The 20,094-nt window shown below is 35.1% G+C and overlaps 2 protein-coding genes across 4 annotated transcripts; one reads left to right on the forward strand and one right to left on the reverse strand.

The window, feature by feature from the left end:
• Nucleotides 1-1,519: 1,519 nt before the first annotated feature.
• On the reverse strand, nucleotides 1,520-7,888 carry zgc:56699 (uncharacterized protein LOC405758 homolog). Its single transcript, XM_056448646.1, has 8 exons — nucleotides 7,810-7,888; nucleotides 7,426-7,566; nucleotides 5,750-5,868; nucleotides 3,676-3,802; nucleotides 3,163-3,243; nucleotides 2,907-2,970; nucleotides 1,936-2,006; nucleotides 1,520-1,794 (listed from the first exon to the last, which is right to left on the reverse strand). Coding segments are annotated over exons 2-8 (549 nt in total). The 5' UTR covers nucleotides 7,511-7,566; nucleotides 7,810-7,888; the 3' UTR covers nucleotides 1,520-1,792.
• Nucleotides 7,889-8,981: 1,093 nt separating this feature from the next.
• On the forward strand, nucleotides 8,982-20,061 carry letmd1 (LETM1 domain containing 1). Of its 3 annotated transcripts, none has more exons than XM_056448642.1 (9): nucleotides 8,982-9,122; nucleotides 11,098-11,255; nucleotides 11,337-11,473; nucleotides 11,548-11,630; nucleotides 12,752-12,938; nucleotides 14,625-14,726; nucleotides 15,342-15,494; nucleotides 15,574-15,670; nucleotides 17,879-20,061. In XM_056448642.1, the coding sequence occupies exons 1-9, from the start codon at nucleotides 9,004-9,006 to the stop codon at nucleotides 17,950-17,952; spliced, it is 1,110 nt and encodes a 369-aa protein (XP_056304617.1). In that variant the 5' UTR covers nucleotides 8,982-9,003; the 3' UTR covers nucleotides 17,953-20,061. The 3 variants fall into 3 exon arrangements, with proteins under 3 accessions (XP_056304617.1, XP_056304619.1, XP_056304618.1); XM_056448644.1 differs by having other exon boundaries at nucleotides 11,358-11,473; XM_056448643.1 differs by having other exon boundaries at nucleotides 11,101-11,255.
• The last annotated feature ends 33 nt before the right edge of the window (nucleotides 20,062-20,094 follow it).

The raw sequence follows: 20,094 nt of genomic DNA on the forward strand, positions 1-20,094 counted from the left end.
AGGCTATAGGGAAAAAGTTTTTCAAAGCATTTAAATACCCTTTGACTTGAGCATCAAGTAATCAAGCGTGATGACTAATGAGAAGCACTGAAACTCATGCATTTAAAAAACTAATGGAGTCCACTCCAAAACTTTGCAGCATAAGACTAGTCCATTTGATGGACTAAAAACTCTGGCCGTCAATCATAAACCTCTTGCTATAAATTACACGGTGTGAACATTAATAATGGTCAGTCTTGGTCTAGGGGGGACAAAAAAAAAAGTATATACATAGTTTTTCCTTAATCAGACTTTACAATTGTAAATCGTAAAACCTTTTATTACTCCAATTATTGTAATTCCAAAAATACACGTTTGTACACAAATTACACCAAAACATTATCTTTTATAGGGCAACTAAAATGTCAGAATTAACGTTAATATTTAAATGGTCAAACTATGTACATTAACACTCGGAGGGAATAGAGGGCAATTTCTAATCCCTCCAAATAATGTCCAAGCCTGTTCTTAATTATAGAGAAAATGTACATTTAAGCAATGTTTTTTTGACGATCACAATTATCACTGCATTAATCACATTATTCACCATGTTTCTTCCTATTCCATTTATGGTATTAGGGTCATTTTTGATAGTAATTTTTTAGTGATAATTTTTGGTCGTACTCAAAAATAAAAAAGGTACACAACCTATCACTGGGGCAGCGTGTTTCCAAAAAGGTACACGTCTATACATAAAGGTTCCATATTGAAGTTTAAATGGTAAATATTAGTTCCTATTGTTTTCAAAATATATTACTATATTACTTTTTTAGGTCAGAGGTGTCCAAACTAATATTTTAGTTCTAACCCCAATTAAACACACCTTAACCAGATAATCAAGCTCTAAGTATAGTAGAAACTTCCAAGGTGTGTTGAAGGAAGCTGGAGCTAAACCATGTAGGACACCGGCCCTCCAAAGCAAAGTTTGGACAGCCCTGTTTACATGTACCTTTAAGCACAAATACCGTTTGGCAAAGTATTGCCCCAGCAACATCTAGCGAACCTTTACCTCTGTGTACATATTGCTATACACAAAAAAACAACAAATAAAAAAAGATTATAATAAAAAAAAAAAAAAAAAAAAAAAAAAAAGAGTACCAAGTGAGTTCGCCTTGAACCTATCTCTGCTCTCCTACCTCTTAAGTACTTGAATTGTTTCAATGTTCTGCTTTTTAAGCTCTGCTTATTTTGCTTTACACACTGGATGATGAGCTGATATACAGAGATATTTACCTATATTTTTGATTTAATGCTAACTGCATTTCACTGCAATTAAACGCTGACAAAGCTGAATCTAGTGTAACCTAATACACTATAGTTAGTATACTTCAAGAAAGTCCACCTCTATAATATTAACAGCATCAAATATGCATCCAAGTAATGACTAATATCAGATACCCTTTCCTTGTCACTTTACTGCATGATTGAAGAAATGCAACATTTATGTTTAAAGAAACTTTTAATGAAACGCATGTAGGATTAAAGGTCACTGAAAGGTTGACACTGATGGATTTCTCTATGGAAGACGCATTAATTCTTTGGTTTATAGATTGTCTACACACTGACCATAGCCACAGAGCATATTGACCTTCAGAAAATAGTAAAGAGGAAATACTTCAAAATCTCAACACTTCAAAATTAAAAACTTTAAAAGGTAAGGAGGCTTTAGACAAATCTAGGTTAGAAGTTACACAGGGCTTAAAGTATTTTTTAAAAAGTAAGAATATCCAGAAGTCCATCCAGTGGCGCCATATCCTTGGTAAAAAGAGAGAAAACAGACAGTTTTAACACACAGGACTGTTTAAATAAGCCAAGTGTGTTGCTGCCATCTAGTGGAGAGTTTAAATCCCACAGACACACTATTCATTTAAAATTACTAGAATTAGGAGTGCTTACAGAGTTTCCATGGAAGAGTCCGCGGTGCCCGCAGTCCATCGGATAAACTGATGGTGGTAGCCGGCTCTGGCCTAACAAAGACAAATCTATGTAATGCTTTATTTTACTCAAGCTAACTGGCTTTAGAAGAGTCAGACAGCATGCTAGAATTTGCACCCCTGGTGGATAAACCTGGTTAATATTATTAAATAATTAGTAAAAAGCAGGTAGGCATTTTTTTGCATTAATCTATGAAAAAAAACCCAGCAAAGCAGTTGGTCAGATGACACGCACAGAAACCTGAAAAGCAAGATCCTACAAAACCTACAAAGACCTTTATATGGTTTGCATCTTGATCAGCGTTTCCCAACCCTGTTCCTGAAGGCACACCTTTTCAGCCTCTCCCTAATCAAACACACCTGAATAATCTCATCATAACATCAGAAAAGACTTCAAAACCTGAAATAAATGGGTCAGATAATGGAGACATCCAAAATATGTACTGTTGGTGTGCCTCCAGGAACAGGGTAGGGAAACACTGATCTAGATGATGTATACACCATTTGACTTCATATCACTGTATTACTACATTAGTACCAATATTCAAAGCAAGAAAAAGAATATGAAGTGCAGTCAATGCGCTCTTCAATTGTGGACAGCTGCAACTAAACCAAACTCTCAACTTCATGATCCCCTAAACCAAATGCTAAAGAAACATAGCTCACTTCAAGCAGAGAAGCAATATGTTTAAAAACTATTTTGCAAAGTTAAATTTGATGCTAGCACAGCAGAATCTGCATCATTTCAGGGAACAACATAGCAGCTTTTTGTTTGTACAGCACGTTTTGTACACTATTGCGATGCTTGTAGGTTGTCAACATTCACACAATACACCATCCATTCCTCTACAGATCACAACAACATCCAAACAATCAAAACGTATTGATGCACAGGCAAAAGAAAGGAAGAATAAATGAAACAGCATGACTCACTTGTTTTGGGGAAGTGGATTGGTTGATTCACCCCAGACAAACATGGCAGCATTATCATCAGTCTCTGAAATCACATCAGCCCAAAAGGAATCATCCAGAAAGTAGTGATTTATTAAACCAAAAGCAAAATACAGAACTCTGTTTTGTACAATTTAAATTAGGCAAAGTGGCACTGCCACAGTATGATACACTTAGTAGAAAAAGCACGAACACAAACATTCAAAAAGGTTTAGCAATCATTTAACAGGTCACAGACCTGTTTCCCAGTCCTCATTGGGTGCAGGGTTAGTCCAGGTATTAACAGGAACCTGGAACTTCTCCAGTACTTCTACATTCCCTGGACAAAACAGAACTAGATAAAAGACCTGACAAATCAACAAACATCAATTGTTATTACTGCAACACAATGGTGGATAAAGTCTACAGCACATCTTAATCTAGGTTAACCTACTAAACAACCAAGTACATATTTAAAATTTATAGATTTAAGTAAAGTCTGCAATAGTAGTGAGAATTAAACTACAATTGACCATCATACAATGGTCTCATGCAACCATGCCAAATATTTTAAATGTTTCATGGACACAATAGGGTTTAATGAAAAACTTAACCAGAATGCTTATCTCAGAGCACAGCAAAAGCACAAAAGTGCACCTTTGTAATAAACTGAGATACCCTTTTGTGACAAGAGCAGAATACAGCATTAGAATTACATCATGCGAGTAAATGAAGACTCAACATGAATTTTTCTAATCATTCAAACACTAACCATCTTCAGCATTGAGACATCTCTTGTCTTCGCAGTTTGCTATGTGATGAGACATCTCATGCTTGGGAATCAAGTGTCTGGCATTGAAGGGGCAGGTCTTCAGTTCACTGGCCAATTTGGGGTGGTTCTAAAACAGATGGTAGAGGACAGATAAAGGTTGAGACAGATTAAAGTGTAAGGACAGATAAAACTAGAGCTTAAACTGTGGGTGTGTTCACACTTGTTTTTTTTGGTTTAGACCAGGAATCTGCAACTTATGGTTCTGGAGCTGCACGTGGCTCTTTAGCTTCCCCGCTGCCTAGACAAAATGACATGTCTAGATACAGCCTGTGCCAACTGTTTACATGACATTTTTTATAACAATAAGCAATGTAATTTTATTTTGCCATTTAAGTAACATGAGACTGAAAAGCCAATACTGTTATTAAAAGCCATAATACTAGTCCATTTCCGGCAATTTGACACGAGTCGTTATTATCTCACATACGATTGGTTATTGCATTCATAATGTCAACAATTCATCACTGCGCTATTCATTCTAAATATTTATAACTACCCAAGTGCAACGGTTTACATGTAAAGAGATTTATACTGTTGCCTTGCAGTTTGAAAGAAAAAGAAAAGAAAAAAAAATACCACCACCACTTTTGAAAGCAAAAGCATTGCTCATCTCGGTGTAGATGATTGTCAGGATGATTCAAATAGACCTACATGCCAGCAAACAAATAACACATCCAGGATGTTTTTATTTGAAAAGTTAAAGGTGCTGTATGTGAGTTTGACTCATTTAAAGCATAAAATACCACAATACGTTTGCAGATATTTAAGAAACATGCTAAGTGAACATTCTTGTACATCTAAAAAACAATGCTGAAGTCAGATACTCTGCTTTGAAAACGTGTTTTCAGTGCCGGAAAGCTCTTTTGTTTTGGTAATTTTCACCCGCGCAATGCCAGTTTAGTGAATTATATTTCAGCACCCCAGGTTGTCTTGGTGGACAACAGCGTATTTCATTCATTCAGTCAAAACGGGTACCGTTGCTTTTATTTAGAACACCATTTAAATAACTCGCTCCTGTCCTCAATGTGGCAACCTGCGTCTGCGTTTGTTAGTCCAATACCTAGTTTAACCACTGGGTTAAAACTTACATACTGCGCCTTTAAATATATGCTGTCTGGCTCTCTGGCAAATTTTAGGTTTGCTGACCCCTGATCAAGACAGAAGTTAAAATGGATCTAAAATGTCAAAAAGATGCATGCACACACATAAAGAAATGCTTTTATGATGTATATTTTTATGGGTGTAACAATACATAGCTGTAACAAGTTATAGAGAATGGCAATCTACACAACGGATACGACCAATCATGTTTTCAGATACTCAGGAGCACACAATGGAGACCACTGCAAATTACCAAAAGAAAAAGATAATCTTATAATACTAATAATTTAAAACATCTATTTTGCTTTATAAAATGCGCCATGTCTGAGAAGCTGAAATTGCACAAAAGTGAAAAAAGCAGAGCACAAATAGATCAAATTAATTAACCAGCTTAACTGCAAATGACAGTGCATCAATGAGCTGCCACAAGAAAACTTTTCCATATATACGATCCTCTATTTGCAGTGCGAGCACTTCATTTATCATGTCAGTTTGCGTACAGCCATGTTCATCCATCCATATTTCTTATACAATAAACCAATAGAAATCAATGGGATCCAGGTTCATTTCCCAAAAATCCCAGAATGCATTGCACTGTAATGATATTCCCTTTCTCTATCCATCCATCATATGCAATAAACCGATAGAGATTTATGGGATCCAAGTTGCAGTGTACTAAAATGTATTGCGCTGTAAAGACATTCCCATTCTCTATGCTGTACAAACAACCACTGTAAACCTGCTGTATTCAAACTAACCCTAACTTGCTGTAATTCTAAAGTAAAATTGACCCATAATACCTGTTGTACTTTCCCTCAAACCTACCTAAAGTCTCATTTACCTACCACATTCTCAAACCCAAGATTTCTGTTCATCCATTTAAACTTCATTTACTCTAAATGCTGTAACCCACCTTTCTGCACTTGAGAACATGAAAAGGGAAGCGTGAGGCTCTGATCTGGTGGTTTTTGTCATATGGGCACTGTACAATCCTATTAGGGTCACTGGCATCTTCAGTTTCTTCACCATAACCTGTGGAAACAAGAGGTACCACATTGGACAACATAAGTAAACGTGCAGACATCACTACTACTCCAGGGTTTCTGCAGGTTTCATAAAGTTAAATGAAAGACTTTAAGACCATTATGAATTAAATTTTGGACTCAAACAAGGCTAAACGCTGAGTTTTTCTAATTGCCTACATGGTGAAGCTTTATTTGCCCTATCAAACTTATTTTTTTATAATCATTTAATAATTAAAAGTATATATTTTTGTTAATTCTGAGCAAAATGTTTTAAATAGTGTCAAAAAAAGCAAGCTGTAGTTTTATACATACACTTTTGTTCAACATTACCTCTAGAAAAATGTTTTAAAGGTTTTTAAAACTATAATAAACTGAATGCATGTACATTAGGGCTGTGCAATTAATCGAAACTCAATCACGATTTGAAACGTTTCGATTAGCTAAAAAAAAAAAACGCAACAGTTGTACAAGAAATGTACATATTTATTATGCATTTTCCCCCTCCCAGAGCAAATGCGTGACTGCCGTCTGTGTGATAGTCTCATTAGCCAATTGAGTGAGCACACTTGCGTTCTGCCCAATCAGAATTGCGTAACCGAACTGTGGAACATCCACAATAAAAAAACTAAATGCGTTCACAGAATGAGTGGACAAGTGGGATGATGGCGTTTGCTGCTTCAGAAGCATTTATAGATTAATATCTTTGAAAGACCCACCCCTTATTGACAAAGTTAAAGGATTTGTCCCATACATGTGCTCATTTTTCCTATTTTGACGGGTATTCCATAATAAATTGTAAAAAAATATGTATAAAAATAACCATTGAAGAAGGTTTGAAGACCAAGCGGAATCATGTATTGGCTGTTCTTTCAGTGTGATTTTCCATTCTAAAGTCCCAATAACTGACTGAGAAAAGCTGAATACGCTGGCTTGTTTATTTGCCTAATAAATGACAATAGGCTAGTTTTAAATGATTTAAACTTTAACAGATTCCTATATATATATATATATATATATATATATATATATATATATATATATATATATATATATATATATATATATATTGTCTAATGATATATGTAATCACTTTTGTATTTAAAAAAAAAAGTATTGTTTCATGTTGCTTTATTCTAAATCTTGTGTCGTGTGGTTATGATGACCATGATGACAACGTGTGGTTATGACAAGCTAATCCAGCAAAAAAATAGTGCTTAAAATGTCACTAAAATGCAGTATTTAGACCTCATAATTAAATAGAAACTTAATCTTATAACAGCAAAAAGGTCCACCCCTTCCACCAGGCTGGCTGCTTAAATTAAAAACAAAAAGGTTAAAGTTTTATTGAGAGGAATTGTTGGTGATTGGATTGGTGTTGGCCAGACTGGGTAGTAATACATGAACAAATTAAGACCGGTTAAAAAAAAAAGATTTAAGACCTACATCACAATGTTTCAGTAAATTAATGACTTTTAAAAACATCATAACACCTTGTCAGCTTAAACTGCATTTTACACATGTAACTTCAACAGTACATCGAATTGGTATTATGATGATTGATTACCGTTGTCTTCATTCCACATCTGCCGTGTGCTTTCAGAGTTGACTCCTGACGGACCAACGCTACTGCCGAACCTATAAGTGGCCATACTTCCGTTTTCTGGAGCCTTGTGTAGCTTTCCGTTGGTTTAATAAAATCTTCACCCTAAATAAAGTCCGCCAAACATTAAAATCCAAACATTTCCTAGTATAAACCACACAGTACTCTAAAGAAATGCAACACATGACGGTCAAACAACTTGAGAGTCAGCAGGCCGAGCGCCAAAAATGATGAAAGTTGATTAAAACAATGTTTGCTTGACTTTATTTTATAAAACTCACGACTTCCAAAGTGGCAATACGTTCGTGTTTATGTTAAGGACATGACCTTATTGTTATAAACACTTACTGCTCGTCTTTTGTAGTGTTGAATCAGTCGCGTGCTGGCCTTTCCATCTGTAATCAATGCAGATCATCAATCAAGTGCTCTGTGCTGTGGAATGTCACGTGTTGCCGTTTAAAATCGCAAATGTTTAAAAAAAATTACTTGTTATTACATTATTCATTGTAATTATATGCTAGTCTAAGAGGTTTATAAAGATAAATAAACTTACATATTATTGTATTCTCTATATAATTAATATTATTTTTATTTTATTAATTATATTAACATATTGAATATTTTTTTCTTATCAAAGCACATATTATTTTAATTAAACTACTTGCGTGATTATTCACACACATTAAAGACTAATAGATTCTATTTATTTATTTATTTAAAATAAATGCTGTTATATTTTAATCTAAATTATTTATTTATTTATTTGAATAAAACCTTGGATCTTTTATTTATTTTAACTAAGCAGAAGAAAATGGATGGATTTATTTTAACCAATTTTATTGATAATTTTTATTTTATAATTCTAATCATTATTATATTATTTTTATTAATTATATTAACATTTTGAATCCTATTTATTATCAAAAAAATTATATTATTTCAATTAAACTATTTGCGTGATTATTCGATTATAAAGAATAAGAGAATTTATTTATTTATTTATTTATTTGTGTAAATTAAATTTTAGATCTTTTATTTATTTTAACCAAGCAGAAGAAAATGGATGGATTTATTTTAATCAATTGTATTGATTTTTATTCAATAATTCTAATCATTATTATAATATTTAAAAAAATTTAAATAAAAAATATTCAAAATATTCATTTAATTAATAAAATGTGATACAATATAGCAAATATAAGGATATTTATTTCATAAGGATAAATAAAACTGCATAGATAAATTAAGCTAATTAAATTTTACATTTAAATCTGTAAAAGAATAGTCATGAAATGAATAAATTTATCTACTTTTAGTCTGCAAGTAATTACATTTCTCAAAAATATCTCAATATTTTGAGTGTGCTTTTATCTTTTATGTTCATATCATATAAATATTACGGTATCCAGTCGACCAAAACACAAAAAAATGCGCGTTGTTTAAAGTATAGGCGGTAACTTCACCTGCCAATCACAGACCCGCACCCGCACTTCACGGTCGTGACGACACGCCCACGCCGAACTGTCAGCTGCTCAGTCCAAGATGGCGCTGTCCTGTCGGGGAATATGCCGCGGGGCTTCAGTGATCTTACTGTATGGAAAACAACCTGTCAGGGTCAAAGCAAGTCTCTGTACTCCTAGATTGGCTTCCACAAAACCCAGGTACTATTAATAATACGTTCGGAATGACCAATCATTTGTATGTGGTTGTTCGCTAACCACACTCCCAGAGCTAGGATGTTTTGCATACAGGCTGGATATAAAATGATAGCGAAGAGGATGTTTCAACGTAAATAACTCAAATGAGACCATATTAAATATTTTTCAATGTCTGTCTTTTTTAGTCGATGACAGAGGGGAAAAAATGGTTTCATCAGGAATTACATGAGAGAACGGCAAGATATTTTTATATTTAATCTATAAAACGTAGTATCTAGATTCATGTTAGTAGTACATACTTAAAACTAGTATCTTCCTATGGCAAGCCGTTTTGACATTTAATCTAGAACCCATACTAGTATTTATTTTTACGTTACTTGTGCTTATTTTTTAATAGTATTATCTTTAGTTTTTAGTAGTAGTATCTTTTACATTGAGTACTTTTAGATACTAGTGCTTATTCATTAGATACTAGTGCTTATTCATTAGATACTAGTGCTGTTTTAAAAATATAGTAGTGTTTACTCATTAGACACTAGTTCTTTTTATTAGATACTAGTTCTTATTCATTAGATACTAGTGCCTATTAAATAGATACTTGTGTATTAGATACAAGTACTTATTCAATACAGGGTTCATAAGGTCATGGAAAACCTGGAAAAATCATGGAATTTTGACATGGCATTTTTCCAGGCCTGGAAAAGTTTTGGAAAATCAGAAAAACCCACAAAATTTTGGAAAAGTCATGGACAACAGATATCTGTATACTTGAATATAGATTCCTTGTCTTTACTACTTTTCTGTCCTTGGCTGATCACATTATTAGTGCAGTGTAAGCATTATCTAAATCTAATTTATATAGATATAAGCTGAAACGAAATAGATTGTTGCGTGTTTTACGATATGCTGTAATAAATTTTAACATGTATTGTTTTTATCACGCATATGTAAACATTGCATGAAACATTAGGTCATGAAAATTTACTTGAAAGTCTTGGAAAAGTCATGGAATTTTAGTATTAAAAATCTGTATGAACCCTGTCATTAGATAGATATTAGATAGATTATTTTGCTTACCCCCACTGGCAGATTATTTAGCTTCTTTTAAGGAAAAACACACTTCATTTATACTACCTACCTAATAACCTCTTAAAGCCAACAAATTAAGTTGTTAAATTAAAGTACTATCTTATTATGTTAATGAAAAAAAATGATATTATCTATCAAATGAGTGCTAGCTTTCATCGTCAATAGCTTTGTGAGCAGTGCGCAGACATATAGTGCCCTTGCGCTTTGGGTGTCCTGAGTTCGAGGCCCAGCTCATGGAACTTTTCTCCCCCCAACCACTGCTGACCTGTCTAATATATTATCCTATACTTATAAAGATAGAAATGGCCAAAAATATCATTGCATTAATAACAATAATAATAATTACTGGTAGCATTAAAAAAAGTAGTAATATTTTTGGATGAAAATGTTAAAGGTCCCATAAAGTGCTTTGAAATGTGTTTTTATTCGATGTTTGATGTAACCTCAACTAAAAAAAATTAAGAGAGGGGGGGACATAGAGTAGCTCCTCCCCTTTAAAAAAACAACCAATAGCATTTTGTTTTATCACAGCTCTGGCAGTTATAAATGAGAAGCGTCTTGAAGGGGGCGGGGCATGTCAGATACTAGAGAGCATTTGATTGGTCAAGAACTGATGAGAAAATGAAGTATGAGGAGATGTGGAAAAAAATCATTGATCCATTTAGGCAGAAGTGACAAACTACAACAAGCTTTACATGTTTAGTATCAGTTTTATATTTTCTAAATGCTAATTTTTTCACTATTTTGGAGCACACTAGCTTATAGATATCCTTAAAACTAACAGACTGAAACTAACATCTAGTACATATATAGTACATGCACTTCACTGCTCTGGTATCTTGCAACACCTTTCCTTGGTTAATTTCTGTATTTCTGTCTGTCTTTGCAGCAGTCTGTGGTTTGTCAGACACTACTCACCTTCACAAGCAAGACACGGGATTGGTCGAAGCATTGTGTCGAGTCTAAAGTGGGCCAATGAGAAGTACGAGAGATTCCTGCAGCGGCGCTTCCCTCGCTTTTTTGTCCTCTATCAGACTTTCATGAGAGGTCAGAATGAGTGGAATGTGTTTCATATTATTGTTTTTTTGTGAACTATTAACTATCTCAATCAAATGTGCTATGATGTAGGTTTTCTGCTTTTTTGTAAAGGCTTCAGACTCCTGTTTGAAGATGGTAAAGAAGTGCAGAAAATCGTGTTCCGCATGCTCAGTGACAAAACTAGCCACCCCAATTTGCCTTACCGGGATATGGAGAAAATCAGACAGGTGAGTTTGAGAAGTAGACATTTGTGAGAAATCTTGCGGTTATATGTAGTATTAAATATTACTGTTACTTTCAGGTCCGCAGGGACTTAATCAAAGCCATTCCCCTGGTCATCCTGTCAATACCTCCATTTGCCAACTATCTGGTCTTCATGCTTATGTGAGTATTTAGTATATTGCTCTGCTGATTATTAGTACCTTTCAGTTGATACTTATAATACGTATTTAAAGTTTCCTTTTTTATCTGCCATTCTTCTATTCATTGATTCAATAATCCACAGGTGTCAAACTCAGTTCCTGGAGGACCACAGCTCTGCACAGTTTAGTTTCAGCCCCAATTAAACACAGCTGATCAAACCAACTGAGTCCTTCAGGCTTGTTTGAAACCACAAGTAAAGCTGCGGACACACTACTGTAATGTGTGCGAAATTCTGTTGTATAGTGCTGCGAAAAGGGGCGGGATTAAACAAGATGATTAGACATTTGAAAAAGCGAGCAATTGGTCCATGTTTTAAATTTCTGTCCAGAGACGTCATGTTTTGATCCTCGATTGGTTTCACGCAATCAAGTGATGCGATTTCGCAAGTCAGAGTTCACCAAGCTTGACCTTTGCAATGCTGCAAACTGCGAAAGTTGTCGCACGAGCTTGCATTTCCAGTCTGACGCATTCGCGTGCGTATGAATGGAAGTCTATAGGGAGAAAAGTCCAGTGTGACCGTAGCTTAAGTGTGTTGAAGCAGGGTTGGAACTAAACTGTACGGAGCTGCGGTCCTCCAGGAACTGAGTTTGACACCCGTGCAATAATCCATCCACAGGTATTAAATTTTTCTGTATTGCCATATTTTTTGTCAAATTAAATTCCGGGAGTTTTCCGGGAGAACAGAACGGGAGATGGGTCTGAAATATGGGAGACTCCCGGGAAAAACGGGAGTGTTTGCAGGTAAGGCAGAGACTGAAAGACCTGTAGTGGGCATGACAGACAAAAGAGACATCCAAAACATGCCTCCAGGAACGTGGTTGAGAAACACTGATTTACTTAACCACTACTAGTTCCAAACCTGAGTTCTTTTCTTACAAAAGAAGATATTTTGGAGAATGTTGGAAACGGGTATCCATTGACATACTATGCATGTCATGGGTTACCAGTTTCCAGCATTGTTCAAAGTATATTTTGTACAAAAAAAACAACAACATATGGGTTTAGAACCACTTGAGAGTGAGTGGTCATTTCAGTTTTGTCAACTATTCCTTTAATAATTAAAGTATTCTCTATCCTTCTAGGTACCTTTATCCTCGACAGCTTCTCATCCGGCACTTCTGGACCCCTCAGCAGCTGGTGGAGTTTCAGGGGGTCTATCATAACCAGAGGGCACGTCATCACTGGGCTGTGGTCAAAGGGCTGGAAAGCACATCAAATTCTGTCCAAGACACCCGACTGAAAAGACACCTGCTGGAGCTCTGCAGTAAGGTAATGTGAGCTGAATCTCATATTATTAACTGCTTTATTCACATTTTGACTTTTTAATAAGCATAAATAGTCACAGGTTATAATATAAGGTACAATTCTCACTGTTAACAAACCATTAAGTATAACTTTTGCCTCAGTGAACTCCTAATTTGCTGCTTATTAATAGTTATTAAGGTAGTAGTTGGGTTAAGGTATTTGATAGAGCAGTGTTTCTCAACCACGTTCCTGGAGGACCACCAACACTGCGTGTTTTGGATGTCTCCTTTGTCTGTCACACCCATTACAGGTCTTTCAGTCTCTGCTAACGAGCTGATGATCTGAATCGGGTGTGTTTGGTTAAGGAGACATGTGCTGCGTCCCAATTCGCATACTTGTACTACACCCTAAAAGTATGTACTTTTTTTGTGAAGGAAAAGTACACACTTTTGAGTGTGCAACAGAAGAGTATGCAATAAATTGGGACATACTACCTCCTGGTTAACAGATCGTTGTGTTGCTTAGTTACGAGCCCTGTCAATCATCCACACATCATCTACATTTCTTTCATATTTAATTCCCTACCTTATTAGAGAAGCAGCAGCAGCAGGTTAATCTCTCATTCACGAGTCTTTCATGCAGAGAAATCTCCTCGGGTGTTTGGATAATTCTGCATTCAGACGCTAATGTCCAAACATGTCTTTATATAAGTTCAGTATTGTTGTTGCAGATGAAATATAACACAGAAAACGTGATTAAAACATGTTCCAGTGGGCTAGATATTAATAAACAGTCATACAAACATCTTTTCCGAAGCCTCTCTACTTGACGGTTGGTCTCGCGCATCCATCATGTTTGTAGTTTGTTTACACTTTTCACCCGCATTTGTAGTTCTAAATCGAATTCCCGTCCTACGCGCAATGTATTGTGGGCAATATCAGCGGTTAGAATATGGACGCTTCTACACTTCGAGTTTTTACCGGAAATAGTGAACCATACGGGAACCTTTGGCATACTCTTTTGAACATACGGTTTGGGACGTACTAATTCTACTTTCAAATACTATTTAGGACAGATAGTATGCGAATTGGGACGCAGCCATGGTAAATGTGCAGATCTGGTGGTCCTCCAGGAACGTGTTGAGAAACACTGTGATCGATGATTAAGGATGTCAGGGTGCTCACGGGTCATGGAATTTCTGGAATATCATGGAATTTTTAAAGGTCTTTTCTTACTTATCAACTGACAATCACAAGTCAAATGCAGTTACCAGACTCTACCTGTTACATTTTTTGGCTACAAAATGGCCATGTCAAAGACTGGATGTTAAAAAGTCGATGACAGAAACTAAATGAAATGTAAAAACCACTATCAATTGAAGGAGGAGCATTTCACAGCCAAACAAACTACAAGTATTTCAGATTGTGTTTCAAAATCTGAGGTAGATTATCAATGTGTTCTCATAGTGGCTGTTAAAGTCATGCAAAGGGATATTCAATCTGAAAACATTTTAATATTACACAAAGCTGAACAGCGGCTTGTTTTTGTGTTCAGTACAGGTTATGTAAATTTAGCTTTTTTTTAGTCCAGGAATTTGATATTTGGATAGAGCGGGAACCCTGGAATAAAAACTATTAAACAACTAGTATCTTTATAATAGGAAACTAGTTAATAGTGAGAATGAATTTCAGGATAAATGTTTGTCTGCAGGTGCGAAGTGGAGTCCATCCTGTAGTGTCTGATGTCCACGCTGTGAGAACATTGTTCTCTGGACCTCCCTTGGGTATCAAGAAAATGTATGCAGATCAGATGGTAAGCTCCAAATAATCGGCTTGTTTCACAATTAATTGCAATATATTGTGCAGCCCTATTTTAATTTAATTAAAATAGGGCTGCACAATATATTGATAAGGGCAACGTCCACAAACCAAGATTGAAGCTTCTTCTATTATAATTGTACTGTCATGAAATGTATTACTTGATCACAAAATTATTCTTGATCACATTTGATGATGATTGATGATCAGAGAGAGATGAACAGATCTTTTAATCCCAGTTGCTTTGCGCACGTCCTGTCTTGTTGATGTGATTATACTACGGAGACATGTTATTACACGGCTGTCAGTCAATTCGGTGGGCGTGGAAACTGAACTCCTATGTCACGTTGCGGTGAGCCTCAAAATGGGAGGGATTTAGATCCTATTTTAACATCAGAAAATAAAAAAAGACTTATTTTCTTTATATCATCCCAATATAACTGTGGACACACTATACCTACACACAGTTCTGTCCAAACAGCTTCCAAAAGATGATTTTCAACCTAGATGCCCTTTAAATAAATGTAAATAAAATCCCAATATCGTGCAGCCCCATTTTTTTTTTTTTATTTGTCATGCAAACTTAATCTTACTCAACCTCCTCTTGCAGAGACATCTCTGTCCATTGCTCTTCTTGACGCCTCGTCTCCCGGCCTTCTGGATCAGTGGACGCTTGAACAGTCACGCCTTGGAACTCATGCAGCTCGATCGTGCCATTATTCGATTGGGCTTGCACCAGTTAAACGACTCGGAGCTCAGAGAGGTGAGAGGTCACTCTAGTGTGCAAGTTACATATTGCCAGCAGCTTTAATTGAGCAATTTTATTTATTTTTTCCCTCCAGGCTTGTTTTGTGAGGGGGCTGAATCCAGAGCGTCTGAGTCCAGGACAGTTACGAGAGTGGCTCACACAGTGGTTGCAGTTCTCAGCACACCTCCGAGGTACAGATCAAAACTATGGGCTGGAATTATTAATAGCTTGTGCAAACTTGATTGAGTTCACTGAGTACGTTTACATGGACACCAAGACTCCTATTTGAATATGATTAAGACAATACTCTGATTAAGAGTCTACCATGTAAACAGCGAATTTTTATGTATTTATTTTTTGGGTCATAATCTATTTATATACACACATCAATATGGCATAATTTCTGTGACACTGTATAGCAATAAATAATATTTTTACAGTACTGTGTCGGTTGGGTTTAGGGTTGGAGTAGACATTAAAAAAATACTATTTATTAGGTAATTTAATAACCATACAATACATCTACAACTACTGTTTTTTACATTACTGTGACGGTTGGGTTTAGGGTTGGGGTAATAAAATACAATTAATGGGACATTTAATACACAATTCTCGTTAAATTCTGGCCGTAACTGTATTGGATTAGCAAAAACCTCGTTTGATGACAAACAAACGAGAATGGCTTCAAGCTAGAAACCACGTTTTTGGTGCGAGCAAGAAATGATGATTAGCTCTCATCCAGTACCTCGAAGTTTGTCACAGGGGCATGAATGAAAAGTTCAAGAATGAAACCCAATTGTATTTGTCTATAGAGGTAGCCTGACAACTTGTATCCGCCATCGTCTGTTTGCACGCACAGAGTGAAAAATTAATTACAGTTGAACTTGTCGCAAAATTAAAAACAAAACGAATCGCATATGGTGCCATCATGACGAACACAAACTATGCCGGAGGAAACTAGCGTGGAATGCTAACATAATGACGTTAATAGAACTATGTAACGTTACTATAACATTTAAAGTGGGAACATGAAAGCAACATTCGAAAAGCATTAAAAACTGATATAAATAATTTGTACTATGAGAATATTCAGGAAATCAGTCAAACAATAAATTGACTCTGGTTTCCTTCTAATTAAAGACGTTTACTAAATTCTCATGCAGTGTACCAATAAACCCTGGTCAAAAACTGTGTTGCTGGGTCTTTCTTTCACTTTCCTATCTCTTAATATAACTTAAAACAGTCCAATAAAGGCAAAACAAACCATCACAAACAAAGGAGTAGGGGTGAAATCAGCGAATGTTCACAACAAAACATATCAACATACATAACCTGTACACATATTTAAGCACTATTAATAAATTCTAAAATTAATACTTTAATCATATTGTCGTTTTCAGATAAATAAGGCAAGTAAATTCGATTATGTCCATGTAAACTAGGTCACTTTAGTCCACTATTTGGACTGTAAATTTATGGTAGGAGAGTATTTTCACTCTGATCATCTGTTGTTTTATAGTATTGCGCTCTCGACCAAATTTGTAATGTAGAAATTAAATCTGGCCCTGAAGCTGTGTTCATTCCATGTCATTATTACCGTACTTTAACATTTTCAGATTCAGGATTATGTTTTTCAGTGGCAATGCTAGTCACTCTGTAAAATGACCACTTGTTCGATAAATGATCTTTAATGTTTTAGCAAAACAAAACTACATGCAACAGCAACACAGCGGCTTTTAGATTTGTTCTAAAACTCAGGATTAAAGAATTAGTAATTGATGCTGACAATCAACTCTCTGTTAACTCAGGCTTTTATTTGGAGTCCACAAAATGCAATTATAGTTAGCTTTTGAAAAACTTTCCAACAGTTTACATGGAAGGATTGAAATTTATTCCAATAAATGGGGAGAATTTCTGAATTACTGTGACCCACAATGCTAGCAAACATGTAACGAGACAAAATAATAATGATAAATATCATATTGGCCTCTTATTTTATTTTATTTTATTTTAATTTATTTTATTTATATATTTTTTTTGTGTGTGTTTTGGTTTGGTATTTACTAACATCACCTGCATTTATTATTTAATATGCATGTAAATTTATATGATGTCATTTATTTATTTTGTATCATTCGGTGTTATTGTTATTGCTCTGTGTTTGATATTCATCTGCGTTATCTACGAAAATCAATAAAAATTCAAATCACAAATTAAAATTATAAAAACATTTAAATGAACCCAACTGTGCTGGAGGTTTTATTATAATCTAATTGAATATTTATAACATTTCAGAAGTTCCAAAGAAGATGCCGTTGTTTTTCTTTTGAAACTACTGATGTGACTGTTAAAGTGTTGCAAATTCACTGCGGCTTTCTGTTTCCTTCCTGTCTGATCAGAGTCAGAGACTTCGCTGTATCTGCACTGCATGGTTCTGCTCACGGTAAACTACCCAAAACAGCAAAGGCACTGACCTCCAGAGGAAGAACACCACTTCTCTTTCTAACACCCGGCTCTGAAACATCCACATCCAAAGGCAAAGCACCATGGGAACAAACACAAACTTATATGCAAATCCGACATACATTTTTTTGTAGTTTTTCTTTCATAATCAGAGAAATTTTGTACGTTTCTGTGATATTTTTCGTGAAACTGTCGTGCTTTAAAAAGGTTCCTGTGGCAATGAATCTAATTTTGTTTACATGAGGGAAGAGAATATTGGGAGCTCATTGGGATACTGGAATTTGTGGAATAGTTTCATTAGTTCCATAGAGATTGGGTGTGTGGATAGAGAAGTATATTAGAGGTAGTTTATTAAAATGAAAATTACCTCATCATTTATTCTCCCTCATGTGGTTTTAAACCTTTATGAGTTTCTATTTTGAAGAATGCTTGTTGCTCATCAACTTCCATAGCAATTTTTTTCCTACTATGGAAGTCAATGGGTACCAGCATTCTTTAAAACATCTTTTGTGTTCAACAGAAGAAGGAAGCTCAGATAGGTTTGAAAGAAGTGATATGTGAGTAAATAATGGCAGAATGTTCATTATTGGGTGAACTGTAGCTTTAATACTACATTCAACAAGATACAACCCAGCAAGCATTTTTTATTTTTTAAAAGATGTCTAATAGACGTCAAAACATAGTCGTATTGGCTAAAACAAGGCTAAATTTGGGCTGTCAGTGAAAAATCTAACAGATGTCTAAGAATAGTGCAAAACTAGACTAGTCATCAAATAAACTGAAATGAATGACTACACATATAAAGTCTGTCTATTTGACTACTAGTCTAGGGCTATTCTTAGATGTCTATTAGATTTTCCCCCAAATTTAGCCTTGTTTTTTCCAAGCTGTCTAGGTTTAGATGTCTATTAGACGTATATTAAACATAAAATTGTTTGCTAGGAAAGCACACTGCAAAACACATGCCAAATACACCCATGTGGATTTAAAGTTCACTGCTCTTATCATTTTTCATTCAGAATATTAATTATTAGTGCTGGGAAAAGATTAATCGCATCCAAAATAAACGTTTGTTTTCACATAATATATGTGTATTATATATTTATTATGTATATGAGATAGAAACAAAACTATACAAAACAATTTTGTTACACAGATATTTAAATTTATATATAATTTGTGTCATATACACATATAATTTATATCCAAATATAAATAAACATTTTCTTAAATATATGCACGCCACATTTAAATTGTCAAAAATAAACTTTTATTTTTGGATGTGATTAATCGTGATTACTTTTTAGCCCAGAACCATTAATACTATCAATAACTATTCGATGTATACAATACTAACTATTTTCATCTGTTTAAAATCTGCATTCACATTCAGTACCGTCTATCTCAGGGCTGCCCAAACTCGGTTCTGGAGGGGCGGCGTCCTGCAGATTTTAGCTCCAACTTGCCTCAAAACCCCTGCGCAGATGTTTCTAGAAGGCCTTGTAATAGCTTGATTAACTAGCCCAGGTGTGTCAGATTGGGGTTGAAACTAAACTTTGCAGGACACCGGCCCTCCAGGACCGAGTCTGGGCACCCCTGATCTATCTCATTCATCTTTGGTGTAGTAGTGACAGAAAAATGGAGGTGTTTAAATTTATTTAGCTAAAAGCAATCCAGTTATGTGTTAAATAAGATGGTAAAAATAAAAAGTGGTTTACAAAGCCTTTAAAAAGATTCTAGGGAAAATGTGTATTCTATAATGCAGAATATATCTATCTATTTTAATTAAGTTTGTTCATATTTATTTTTGAGTTCTCAAAATTGCACAATAAATATTGCACCTTGTTACTATATCCTATGAGAAGTTGTTTGCTGTGTGTGCTGAGCTGTTGGTCAAACCATTTAATTCATGCATAGTAGTTTGCAATGTCATCTGCTTGTTCAGCCTACCAACCGGTGCCTTTTTCCTAACACTGATACCAACAAGGTGCAATACGTGCTGTTCTCTTTTATGTTGCCAAATGTGTTCGCATTTTATGTCAAGAGAAAACGTTATTTGGTTATTGAGTTAAAAAGGCATGAAAGTGATGTGAACTTCTATTAAAAGAATTCAAACATACGGATCTCTTTCTGCTTCCTTGAGGCTCACATT

Source organism: Danio aesculapii, chromosome 23 (genome assembly GCF_903798145.1).
Source record: "Danio aesculapii chromosome 23, fDanAes4.1, whole genome shotgun sequence".
NCBI lineage: Eukaryota > Metazoa > Chordata > Actinopteri > Cypriniformes > Danionidae > Danio > Danio aesculapii.

Bases quoted from the DNA above. Each gene is read 5' to 3' on its own strand.
- zgc:56699 (XM_056448646.1), bottom strand. From the start codon at position 7,510: ATGGCCACTTATAGGTTCGGCAGTAGCGTTGGTCCGTCAGGAGTCAAC. The intron at 3,803-5,749 runs GTGGGTTACAGC...CATCTGTTTTAG, and splicing joins ATGTTCTCAAGTGCAGAAAG to AACCACCCCAAATTGGCCAG. The intron at 2,971-3,162 runs GTCTGTGACCTG...ATGTGATTTCAG, and splicing joins CAATGAGGACTGGGAAACAG to AGACTGATGATAATGCTGCC.
- letmd1 (XM_056448642.1), top strand. From the start codon at position 9,004: ATGGCGCTGTCCTGTCGGGGAATATGCCGCGGGGCTTCAGTGATCTTA. The intron at 11,631-12,751 runs GTGAGTATTTAG...CTATCCTTCTAG, and splicing joins TATCTGGTCTTCATGCTTAT to GTACCTTTATCCTCGACAGC. The intron at 15,671-17,878 runs GTACAGATCAAA...CTGTCTGATCAG, and splicing joins GTTCTCAGCACACCTCCGAG to AGTCAGAGACTTCGCTGTAT.